The 12,691-nt window shown below is 40.3% G+C and overlaps 1 protein-coding gene across 2 annotated transcripts in view; it reads left to right on the top strand.

Annotated features, from left to right (window-relative positions):
• Nucleotides 1-12,691, top strand: part of LOC109038729 (cholesterol transporter ABCA5) — a 109,669-nt gene that overhangs the window by 5,593 nt on the left and 91,385 nt on the right. The window contains exons 1-2 of one of the 2 annotated variants that reach the window (XM_072303420.1): nucleotides 3,811-3,967; nucleotides 4,341-4,447. In XM_072303420.1, coding sequence (XP_072159521.1) covers nucleotides 4,349-4,447 — 99 coding nt within the window. In that variant the 5' untranslated portion in view covers nucleotides 3,811-3,967; nucleotides 4,341-4,348. Of the gene's footprint in view, nucleotides 1-3,810; nucleotides 3,968-4,340; nucleotides 4,448-12,691 lie in introns of those variants that run through there. The other variant, XM_072303419.1, reaches the window with a different exon arrangement.

Raw genomic sequence — 12,691 nt, 5'->3', positions numbered from 1 at the left:
CATTTCCTTTATGTCCCTATCTTTCTCCCTTTTTTTCTTTATTTCTTTCAAGTTTAAAACCGTAGACAAAGAGCGTTTTAAAGCACCTTATCAAATGTTTCTTCTTCAAAATTTACGCAGAAAACCACCCGGGTAACATAGAGTTCGAAAGCCAAATCGAGCAGGTTGTTAACAAGAATTCGCTTTGAATAATGATGATAGTGAACACAAATCATTCATACAAATTTTACAATTTGTCTTCTTGCTATTTTACCTGTATAAAATATAAACAGGCACTTATACCCTCTATAGACTTCCAAACTCTTGTCCTACAAACAATTCTCTACGTGTAATTCAGATGAGAAAACATGTCATGGAGTCCTTTAGTACGGACTTCATCGGGGTTTTGCATACCCCACTGACAATGCAACGAGATCTGAACTCTGAAAAAAACGCCCAAAAACAGCCGTTGGCTGGGCTTTACAGCTGATTGGCTTCCGTAGAGCATTAATATTTTCTTGACAAACACTTGTTTAAAATTGAGAAGCTTTTATGAATTGTAAAAAGGTAATTTACTTACTTACTAATGACGCTACAGCCCGGGGTAGGTTTTGGCTTCCAAGACGACGGGGGTCATCCTACTCATGGTCCATGTCATGTTTCTTTCCATCGTATCACATTGTAGCTTGCGTATTTTTATGTGGTAGGGTTGCTAGCCCTACGCACAACCCTCCTCCTTTTCCTGGGCTTGGGACCAGCTAGAGAAGAACAACTCTCCTCTAGGCGGAGTTAAAAAAGGTACCAGACATCATCTGTCATTCTACATGATCAACTTGATTCACCACGGCGATTTTAATTCTTTCTAGAGCTGGGAAATCAATGTTTTTGAAACGACGGCTTATTAAGAACATCGAGATCTCGATTAGGAATCGATGAGTTCAAATTTTTTTGACTTGTGTCAAATTTTTCTCAAAACTTTGACTAGGAATTTGGGACATGACGCCTTCGTAGGTGGTCCATGATTATGTGATATGGAGCATCGAGGCTCCCTTGCGTGTACTCACAAGACTTGGAGTAGGGTATAGAAATTCCTATAGATATAGATTTTCTCGGCGATCATGTAGTCTGCAGGTTCCTGTTTGGAATTTTTATATTTTATTTTAATTCTTCCGACCGAAAACGGGTCAGTTTTGAGCCGAAACGTCTCGGATGTTTATGTGTACTTTTTGGCCTTGTTTCCCGTTTTTTCTCCTATGTTTTGATATCACCATTGTCACGGGCTGCTGCTTTCGGAATTTTAACCTATGAAATTCTTAACCTCGAGATGTTCTGATTTTTGAGGGCCCCCAACACGTTTTCGCCCCGGGGCCCTCACCACCCTGAATTCGGCACTGATCTAGCAATTGCAATATGACCCCCCTCCCCCTCCCCCGGTGGCTTTTCCGGGTGGCTTGCTCACATTGTGGAATAACCATGGTGCTGATTGATCAAGGAAGTGATTTTCTTCACGGACACTTCTAATTGAACCGCGTTAAGCAGAAAGGAACCAAGCCACAAAAGCTATTGCAAAATTTAACTGGGCAATTTAATTTATTACACGAAAACAGTCGTGCGGATTTTTGTGCAAATTTCAGTGAATTTTCTGAATAGTATGAGGCAAATTCGTTTAAATTTTCAAAATAATCCGCACAAACGTTCTCATGTAAACAATTAAATTGTCCAGTTAAATTTGGCAATAGCTGATGAGGCTTGGTTCCTTTCTGCTTAACGTGGTCAAAGTCACGTCGACCTCAACTAATAATCGTGATATTTAATTCAATCATAGATATGGCACCAGACATTGCTTCACGAACAATAATATTGTAACAATTAGGGAGAGTAAATTAATGAAAAATCAAGCGATAACGTTTTTCAACACCTTGACCAGCGAATTGAACGTAATTTATAGGGAAAGTTCCGTCAACATATTCCATAACCAATTGAGAATAAAACTCAAAAATAAAGCCCATTATATAGTCTAAAAGAATTTTTCGAAGAACCTGTATCATTTCATTTTGCTTAAATTGTTGTATAAATTGTAAATTTGACTTGTGACAGAGCTTTTTACTATAGGCTGTATGCACCAATAAAATTCTGCTATTCTATCTATCTATCCGTCTATATTTTTTACTATCGAGGGGTAAATGTATCGATTATGGATAAAAGTAAAACGATAGCTGATTAGCACTGATATCATGATTGACTGGTATTGAAACTTCGTACCAAAATTGTGTGGTATTGATGATCGCTTGTCAGTGTGTTGGTTGGCCGGCCAGATTTGCCAAACTCTTTCTCTCGTATTGACAACAGTGGTGTGGCGTGCTTTGCGATCTATCGACATTTCCCCTTTTTAAGCTGTGGTAAATAATCGATTATAGAGGTGTTCGCCGCAAACACCCTGTTTATCGATACTTTACCATAGGTTTAAATGGCCGATCAATCGATATATCGTAAAGCACGCCACGCCACTGTTTGACAACAGAGTTTTATATTGACCCACTCGACCAAGTTTGAAATTGAGAGTTTCAGCAGGACATCGTTCCTCTACGTTCATCGCGATTCAAAGTCAGAGTTAATCCCTCTGAACAGGGACTCGCACGCAAAACACAAGGGAAATTAAAGTTGATCACGATGCTTTTCTTATTTATATGACTGATATGAGTTCATTAAACCCAATAAGTTTAGATGAAAATGAATTTCCTTGGTGCGTTTGCTGAACTTACTCCGATTATGCTAAAATGATGTCAGACTGTCCAGCCCACGAGGGAGGCTCCTTTTCCCCTCAAAAGTAAAAATTGAGTGATTAGTAACAGAGCGTCGAGAGGTCCTCTACGAAGATTTTCGGACAAGAAAAAGAACCAAAAATGCCGAATGGAACCAGCGTTATGGCCGTTTGTTTGAAGTAAACGTTCATCAAGGCAAACAAAATTTATGGACTACTTAAATGAAAGATTGACTAAAACTATCACTGATTGAAAAAACACGCAGTTTCTTCTTAAAACCTATTTAAAATTTTAATTCGTCTTATTCAGGATACAGACTTGTCTGTTAATAGTGCTACTGTGAGCACTGTCTTGACACAAAAATGAATTCAAAATCAAGGAAAATATATTATTTTGGAAAACTATAAAGGCAGTTTTCTGGCGAAATCTTAAATTCCGGTTTTTTATTTATTAAAAACTTTACGAAATAGTTGTACTGAAAATTATACATGGATGGATTGAGGTCTTCTTCCCCGTAAGAGATCGCATTTAGAGGAGACAAGCATCGCAAATAAAAACTTAGCACACGACCGTCTAAATCTTTGGATAAACAGTTTCGATCTTCCTGGTAAAAAAGTTGTGCTATACGGTCCGGTTGGTATCCTTCATTTTCCTCTCCGCGGCCATGTGCACTTTTAGGTTTTGTTTGGCCAATTGTATCGATTTGCAGGAGAAAAGTCACCAAAGTATGCGTTGCTTTTCATAAAAGAACCGTAAAATTTTTCATTTCAACAGTGTATATTGAACTTCTTGTGTAAAAAAGGGGAGGACTCGAAAATTTTGTCGATTCTTTGATGTAAAAGCGTATCGCGATTTCTACGTGAGACCTGTTCCCCATGCAACCCCATATTTTCCGGGGCTCATGAACGCTCATGCGGGGTTGGAGACACGCCTTTAGGTCAGAGCAGCGGCGAATTATCACCCGAGAATCTTTTTCTCTATCAATGATGATAAAACATGAGATAAAAAGTTGCTCATCATTCTTCTTACTTGTGTGAGAATGACAATCGTGATAAAAAAAACCCGCAGTTACACGTCAATGCCATACTTTCGACTTTTAGGCTTGTACATAGTTGTTTGAAATCATGAGGGTGTAAGAACAGGTGCTAATTCAAAAGCACAAAAGTGAGCTATATTTTTCGCGAACAGAGGATTACGACGCCATTTCCTGAAGGAAATTAAAACAGGTAAGGAAGTGACCTTTTGTACTAAAAATGGAGAAAGGAAATGTGTTAGGGTGAACGTTTTAGCTTAAAGCTCATATTTTCGATGCGTTAACAAATTGTTTTCAACTCTCTGCTACGTTTGATTTGGTTTACTAATAGAATATTTTTTGGTATATTTCTTTCAATCACGAAAAGAGAAAATATTATGAGATCGGATGAGGTTACCTAATTACGAATCATGAGAAATTAGAGTGATTATACTAAATGTTACGGTAATTCACGGCGTTTTAACAACACATGGGCTTGTATTTGTCTACTTACTCAGTAAATATCCACTTTTTTATGAATTTTTAAATATTTCAGTTGCCTGATATGGTCTTGTTTTTTATTTCAGGGACAAAGATGACGGAAAAGAAGTCTTCCATCTATTTATCGCAGCTCAAAGCAATGATCATAAGGAATCTTCTGCTCAAAAAAAGAGAAAAACGGAAAACATTAGCGGTGAGTTCTTTATTTGGGCAAGTGCACTTATCGATGTATGCCTTATGCCATGCTACATATCGATGGCTAAAATGCGAAACCCTGATGCATCTCCATTTCAGTGTTTCAGAATCTCTTCTTTTATTTGATTTTTGCGGAGAGAAACAGGCAAACCTTATACATTGAGATAAGCACGGAATATTCCGCTAACGGTGAAGAGAAATAAAGGAAGTTCTCAAGGAATTACGTTACGTTGGCCGCTTTTCCGAAGACCATAGAAAGTATACTAAGAAGTCTACAACGGCGTAAATGGAGATACGTGGTTTCGCATGTTGGTCGTCGATACCAAAAAATTATTCGCAATCATTTTTTTATGTTCGCGGGTGATTAACAGGACAGGAAACACCTTTTTTCGCTGTAGATGATTTTCTTATAGATGATACTGATGCATTTTCACCGATCCATCCATGTAGCAGTGCTAATTACATATTCAAGTTCACTATCATATTCACAGTTCATTATATGCATTATATGACCCTCTACTCACGAGGTGAAAGAAACAAGCTGTTTTTAACGCCAGCACTTAGGTTTTGTTAAAATGCTTACAAAACATCACAAGACGTTGAACAATATAACATTCTACTGGAAGCTATAATGCACCGCCTTCGTAAAGTTGTCGGTAAAATTCACCACATTTTTAAATTTCACATTCACATTTCATTTTTAAATAAAAGTAGTCGCTCGAATCGTTCAAAAAAGTGTTACTAAACATCAAAGAAATTTTGGTTGCGTGCGGTGTGGTAATAAGAATCGCCTTCAGCTTACCGCGATACCACCCCTCGACATTCACGCTCGAATAGTTGCATCAAATGGACATAATTCTGCCAAACGGAACTATGTGTATTGAGACATGAGCCCTGAGACTCATAAGAATATATGCATAACAGGGCTCACGTCATAATGCACATAGTTCCGTTTGGTAGAAATAGGTCCAGATGAACTCGAAAATCACAGCCTATGTAGAGCACGGCATTGCGGTTCATACGAAGGAAATATTTCTCTCAATGTCGCTGAAGAGCGAGCCAAGGAAGTTTTTCGGCTGGACTGCCAGAGTCTGTCCTCAAAGCGTATCATAGGCTTTAAATGTTTCGATGTTGCCAAATTGTGAAGAAAATCTGACTTATGAGTCATAATGGGTCCGTAGGAGATAAGAGTTACAGCCGACTGAGTGGACATTTTACGATTAAAATTCCATTAAAAATACATCGGCAAATAAAAAATGTCTAAAGTCTACTCTTCAATGCTCAATCTACGTATTGCATGTCACGAATTTTCAAAGTTACCGCGTTAGTGGGCAGTTTTTTTCCTGATATTCCACGTGCTTTTCTTGAGATTTTATCTCTTTCAAGATGGATCATCAGCACTTTGGGGAACTTATAAGTCCATAGTCGATGGATCAATTGATAATTTTAGAATTTCAGATTATTTCTTAAGAATTACCAAGCATATCACACGACGTGTTAGTACGTCAGGTATTTTTACACAAAATTTGACTGAGAAATACTTTGAAACAGCTCTGAAAGTACGTCCTGAGTGAATATCGCAAATAATTTATCTTTTAATTTGCGATAGTTACTTAGGATGTACCTACTTTGAGAGTTATTTAAAACATTTTCTTGGTGAAATTTAATGTACGAATACCTTTCGTAGTATCACGTGATGTGATGATCGGAAATTCTTAAGCATTATCCTAAAATCCTGAAGCTGGTAAGTCGTGCTAGCCATAGAATCGTCTTTCGACGGCTTAGCTTGAAGTTTAGCAAACATAATAAGAGTGACCCAACGCCAAGTTCTTATAGCTCATCGAAAAACACTGTGCGTGATGTCATCCATTGCAGTATTGTGCATACCATTTTTTTTTTACCTTGATTTCATAATCAGAAATACACACATTTGTCGATAAACAGAGACAAAACCGGAGTGGAAGAAACCTCTCTATGCATGCACCACCGCGTTGGATGACGTCACATACGTCGAGTTCTTTGATGGTCTTCATTTCCGTTAATATTGGATACAGAAACTTAGTGTTTGATCATACATACATTAATCTTGTTTAATTTTGCTAATCTACATTTTTAAACCACCAAAACACGATTTTGTGACTAGCGCAACTGCGGGCCGATTATTGAAATTGATAGACAAATTATAGACAAAGAAGACGAAAGGGGTATGGAGGGGTCCTATTGGTGGAAGCGGGTGGTGTAATGGACAAAGGAGGTAGGTAATAGACTGACAAACGGCAACCCAAGAGAGACCTAAATGTTTATAATCTATAATTTTCTCCCCTAGTCTATACAAAGGAAGCACCCAGTTCAACCGATAGTAACGCTCCATATTTCCTATGTCTTCTTTGCCTATTGCTTTATCTAAACATTTCAATAATCAATCCGATGATTCATCATCAATTGATTGACACACTATCGAATCGTTCTCTTTAGTGCCGATGGAACCACCTCAAGCCGTTTCATCTACTTCTCGGCTCGTGCGAAAACGTCCGTTGTCCAGCGGGCCGATTATTGAAATTGATAGACAAAGCTATAGACAAAGAAGACGAAAGAGATATGGAGAGATCCTATTGGCGGAAACGGGTGGTTGCAATGGAAAAAGGAGGTGGGTAATAGACTAACTACCGGCACCCCACTAGAGACCCGACAGTTAGTCTATCATTTTCTCCCTTTGTCTATAGGAACCACCCATTTCAACCAATAGGATCGCTTCATACTCCCTATGTCTTCTTTTTCTATTGCTTTGTCCATCAATTTCAATAATCAGTCCGCAGGTTCAAAATTGCAGTGGTTTCTATTGCCCCACGACACCGATGGAGAAGGTCGATCTCTTCAGTAAATGTTTAATTATACTTAGAGGATTTTTTCTTTTTTTTTATAAAATTGTTTTTCATTCCCATCATCTTAAACCATCTTGTGTGTGTACGTTACGACAAACGTGTCCGCTCAAATTCTGAAACACTGTATTGGACGACGTACGTTTTCGAATGAGCCGATCCAGTAGATGAAACGGCTGGAGGTGGCTCTTCGGCACTTGGGAGTACGATTCGCTTGTCTATCAATCAATTGATAATGAATCAGCAGACTGATTTTTGAAATTGATAGACAAAGCTAATGGCAAAGAAAACATAGGGAGTCTGGAGCGATCCTATCGGTTGAACTGGGTGGTTCCTATATTATAGACTAAGGTAGAAAATGATAGACTAACAGTAGGGTCTCTCTTGGGTTGCCGTTTGTTAGTCTATTACCTACCTCCTTTGTCCATTGCAACCACCCGCTTCCACCAATAGGGACCCCTCCATACCCCTTTTGTCTTCTTTGTCTACAGCTTTGTCTATCGATTTCAATAATCGGCCCGCAGTTCTGAATCGTATTTTGGTGGTTTAAATATGTAGATAAGCAAAATTAAACAAGATTCACGTGCGCTATGATCAAACACTTTTCGTATTAGTATCTCCAGTGTTCAAAGGACTCGGGGTTTTTTCGTCGGAAATCTGACAGAGCTGAGGGGACGTGCCGCGCCAAAACTTAAAGTAAACATAGATATTGCAACGGGCGAATCGATTTGATGCACGGGCGAAAACTGTGACTCTTGCATGCTCGGTATGGCTTCCCTCCAATGCTGACAGGCGGACACTGTTCCCTAGTTTCCTCTCAAGGTTATCCTACTCCGTAGTTTTTACTATTTCCGTTTTAGCGACGATTGTGTTCGCTCCTCGCGCGCCGAAAAAGCCTCCAAGGAGCCGCTCTTTTGGCTTCTCGACGCGGATATGAACGCAAAGAGTGGGACGGCACACAGTGGACCGAGTCATCAGAGAGGCCGGACGCGAATTTTTTACTAAAACCGCAAATTTGTATAATCAATTCGTCGCATTTTGAATTTTAATGAGTACTTCTGGAAGAAAATATCACGGGGAAACCGATGGAACGGAACGGAGGGTATGGATTCGATCGACATGAATCGATCGAAAAATGAAAACGTGAATCGATCGAACACCGATTTGATCGACATGAATCGATCGACACCGATTCGATCGACAACCGTAAATCAATCGACAAACCCATGAATCGATCGACAAGCCCGTGAGTCGATCGACAAACCCGTGAGTCGATCGAATTTTGTCGATCTAATCGGTGTCGATCGATTCACGTCGATCGATTCACGTTTTCATTTTTCGATCCATTCATGTCGATCGAATCGATACGGGTGTTTTTAAATTAACTGTCGATCGAATCGGTGTCGATCGATTCATGTCGATCGAATCACGTTTTCATTTTTCGATCGATTCATGTCGATCGAATCGACACCGGTTTTTTTAACAATTTGTCGATCGAATCGCTGTCGATCGATTCATGTCGATCGATTCACGTTTTCATTTTTCGATCGATTCATGTCGATCGAATCCATACCCTCCGAATGAAACCACGTATAAAATATTAAAGTTTTGACGGAGCCACGAGCTTTTAAAGTTTCCAAGTTTTGTCCGACTCCTCCCGTTGACTCGATCCACTGTGCGGCACACGTCCGTTGGGTGTGTGGTAACGGTACAGAGTCACGCAATGACAGTTGAAACCCCTAAAATTGGAAAAAAAGCTCCATTAAAACTTTATCGACGCAGTGGATCGTGTCAATTGGAGAGGTCGGACATGACATTTTTGACTAAAACTGCAAATTTTGATGCTAATTTCGTCACATTTCAAATTTCTAGGTGTGCTTCTTGAAGTAAAATTTTACGAGAAAACCAATGGAACCACTCTTAGAATCCAAATCTCCATTGAAACCTTATCGACGCAGTGGATCGTGTCAATTAGAGAGGTTGGACATGAAATTTTTGACTAAAACTGCTTGTAATGTTTATTTCGTTAGATTTCAAATTTCAAGGTGCGCTTCTTGAGGAAAGTTTCACGAGGAAACCAATGGAGCCACTTTCAGAATTAAAAAAAAATGGTATAAACGGAGTTATAAGCCTTTAAAGTTTCCAACTTTTGTCCGACTTCTCTTTAGGACTCGGTCCAGTGTGCGACGGTAAGACTCAGTGGCGTGGCGTGTTTTGCGGTATATCGATTGATCTGCCATTTAATCCTATGGAAAAGGAGCGATAAACAGGGTGTTCGCAGCGAACACCTTTATAATCGATTACTTACCACAGCTTCAAATGGGGAAATATCAATACTCGATCATTCACGCCACGCCACCGGTAAAACTATATGAACGCACAGAGGAAAAAGAGCTCGCGTTAGAGACACAAGAGGGGCCTCGGGTCGGTTGATGCCTCAGATGTTGGCCGAAAACGCACTAAAACGAAATTTGGAAAAAACTTGTAAAAATGCAGTCCAAAACCGGCTGAAATAAGGCGTAAAAAAGTTTGGTTTAACGCGGATTATGACTTATCCGTCTTGCGTCTTCGACGCAGACCTTCTTCCTGGGGCCGAATTAGTTGGTCCTCCCGCCGTAACATATACTTAGGACGAGCCTTAAGTTACTTCTGCGTTTAGTGGTCTTTAATAACATTGCATTAGAAGAAACCAAGGCTCATCCGTAGGGGCGCATATTGATTAATCTGACACGCAGATTTTTTCTACAATGACGCAAAAGACTCGGCGCCTTTCTTGTGTAACGCACGACTTCGAAGGAAAACTACAGGACACTAGGCGTGAATGATCAATGGAGATGTTGCATGTGTGAGGATGTTGCGATTCGACTGTTGATTCTTATGTAAAAGTTCGCGAGAAACACGATGGTGCCACTGGTTTTCTCTGATATCAACTTCCAAGCTCAAAAAAAGCTCTCAAGTTGAGGCCAAAATGGAGGGGATATCCCACGCTATCCTGAGAGTCCACCTCTACATCAAGACAAACTCTCCATGCAAAGATAGGGAGCAAATACATTAGCTGTGATGCCGTGTTTTCAGTTTTAGAGTCCCCAAATAAAGTGGCAGCCCTGTCAATGTATTTGCTCCCTATCTTTGCATGGAGAGTTCGTCTTGATGTAGAGGTAGACTCTTAGGATAGCGTAGGATATCCCCTCCATTTTGGCCTCAACTTGAGAGCTTTTTTTTGAGCTTGGGAGTTGATTTCAGAGAAAACCAGTGGCGCCATCGTGTTTCTCGCGAACTTTTACATAAGAATCAATAGTCAAATCGCAAATCCCTCACACATGCAACATCTCCATTATCGATTGATCTGCCATTTAAACCCATGGAAAAGGGTCGATAAACAGGGTGTTCGCGACTGTCACCTTAATAATCGATTCTTTACCCCAGCTTCAAATGAGAAAATATCGAAAATCGATCATTCACGCCTCGTGCCCGGTGGTTTTCTTTTTACGGTCGCTGAGACTCATGATTGAACTGCGTTACACCAAAAAGGAGCCGAGTCTTTTGCGTCGTTGTAGGAAAAGTCTGCTTGTCAAATTAATTTCAATATGCACTTTTATAGATGAGCCTTAGTTCCTTTATGTGCGATGTCATTATAGACGGATCCAGACACTGGCAACATTGTCCATCCTCCATTTAAACCTATGTAAATGTATCGATACTTGGAGGGACCACGTGCTCCGACAGGAATCGATTATTTGGCATAGGTTTAAATGGAAGAAACCCATTGTTGCCAAATTGCTGGATTCGCCTCCGATTACAGACCGCTCGACGCTTGGTCGATTATCGATACCCATTTGAAACTGGGGCAAAGAATCGATTATTAAGGTGATAGTTGCAAACAACCTGGCTATCGATCCTTTTCGATATCGATACATCGCGAAACACGCCACTGGTTGATTACCGCAATTGGTTGCTCGTTGGCAGCAGCAACAAAACTTCGAAGAGACGGGGTAAATATCGGTCATGAGAACTTCGAAACTTTTCAAACGCGTCTCACCTCAATAGTGCTTCATTTTTTATCCTTTCAAATGTCTAGTGTTCCACTCAATCAGTGCGATGATGGTTCCCTCAATCGATGCGAACGCGAAATACTTTCGATTTGGGTCGCGGACCCTCTACGCCGCGCCGTGCCGTGCCACAAGCCGTCGTCCTCATAACATAAGAGCGTAACTGCACTCTGCAATGAACCCTGCTGTCCATAAAGTGTGATGCTTCACCGGGCTCATCTCAATGTGTAGTTATGCTCTTTTAACAGCCGTGCCACAAAAGTTACAGAACGAATTACAAAGGCGTTTTCCGCCTCTTATTTGGTTACAATTTTGTTATGAATCCATTCAATTATTTAATCATTTGTTTATTTACATCTGTATTGAGGTCAATCTACGGTGTAGGTTCTACGCACGGAGCAGTGTTCGAAACTCACAGGTGCCAACGCGCCAAAAGCGCCTATAAAAAATCGGCCATGGTGCCTAAGAAATGAAGGCTCTGCGCTAACGTGGCCACTAAAAATTGCCCCTTAAAAATCTGAATTTTCATGTAAGGTGATTGTTCAAAATTTTTAGCACTACAAGTGAAAGCTTTTTCTATTCTTTACGATCTCATCCTTAGTGCTTTTGTCTTCCTCAAGTTACAGCTACTTACTAGTTCTGCTACGAAAACATCTTGCGTCTAATTTTTCACTGAATATGCCGTACTATATAGGTAGGCAAAAAGTCAATTTGGCCCTTAAAAAACTTCAATGGCGCTAAAAATCAGGCTTGATGCGCCACATGGCTCCTAAAACTCAAAGGTGAGTTTCGAACATTCGCACGGAGTATTTTCTGAGCTCGCCAACTGAATGGGTCAGTTGCGCTGACCACAGAGTCGTGTTTTGATGCTTGATCCTTGTAGACCAGCTAAAAATAATAAGATCTGTCAGAACAGCAACTTTCTTTGTCCGAGATATCGCGCTTTGAAAAATTCGGTTTATGACGTCATCCTACGTGGTAGTGATACCTTTGGTTTCTTTCACCTTGCTTTCGTCCGAGTTCCACGTTGAGTAGCAAGTGAACATGTGTGTCTCCCTGATAAATGAACGCAAGGTGGAAGAGACCAAGGGTGTCACTACCGCGGTGGATGACGCCGGGTACCGAATTTTAAAAAGCGCAATACTTCGGTTAATATTGAGCGGAGAGAGTTGCTGTTTGGGCGGATCTTAATATTTTTAGCTGATCCATAAGAATCGAGCATCAAAACACGATTCTGTGACCAGCGCAATGGACTTATTCAGATTGGAGGAATAGGCCAACACAACATGGAAATTGAGCACGGGAAAGGACGCG

Source organism: Bemisia tabaci, chromosome 8 (assembly GCF_918797505.1).
Source record: "Bemisia tabaci chromosome 8, PGI_BMITA_v3".
NCBI classification, from domain to species: Eukaryota; Metazoa; Arthropoda; class Insecta; order Hemiptera; family Aleyrodidae; genus Bemisia; species Bemisia tabaci.
This window is presented reverse-complemented; position numbering and strand designations above follow the sequence as displayed.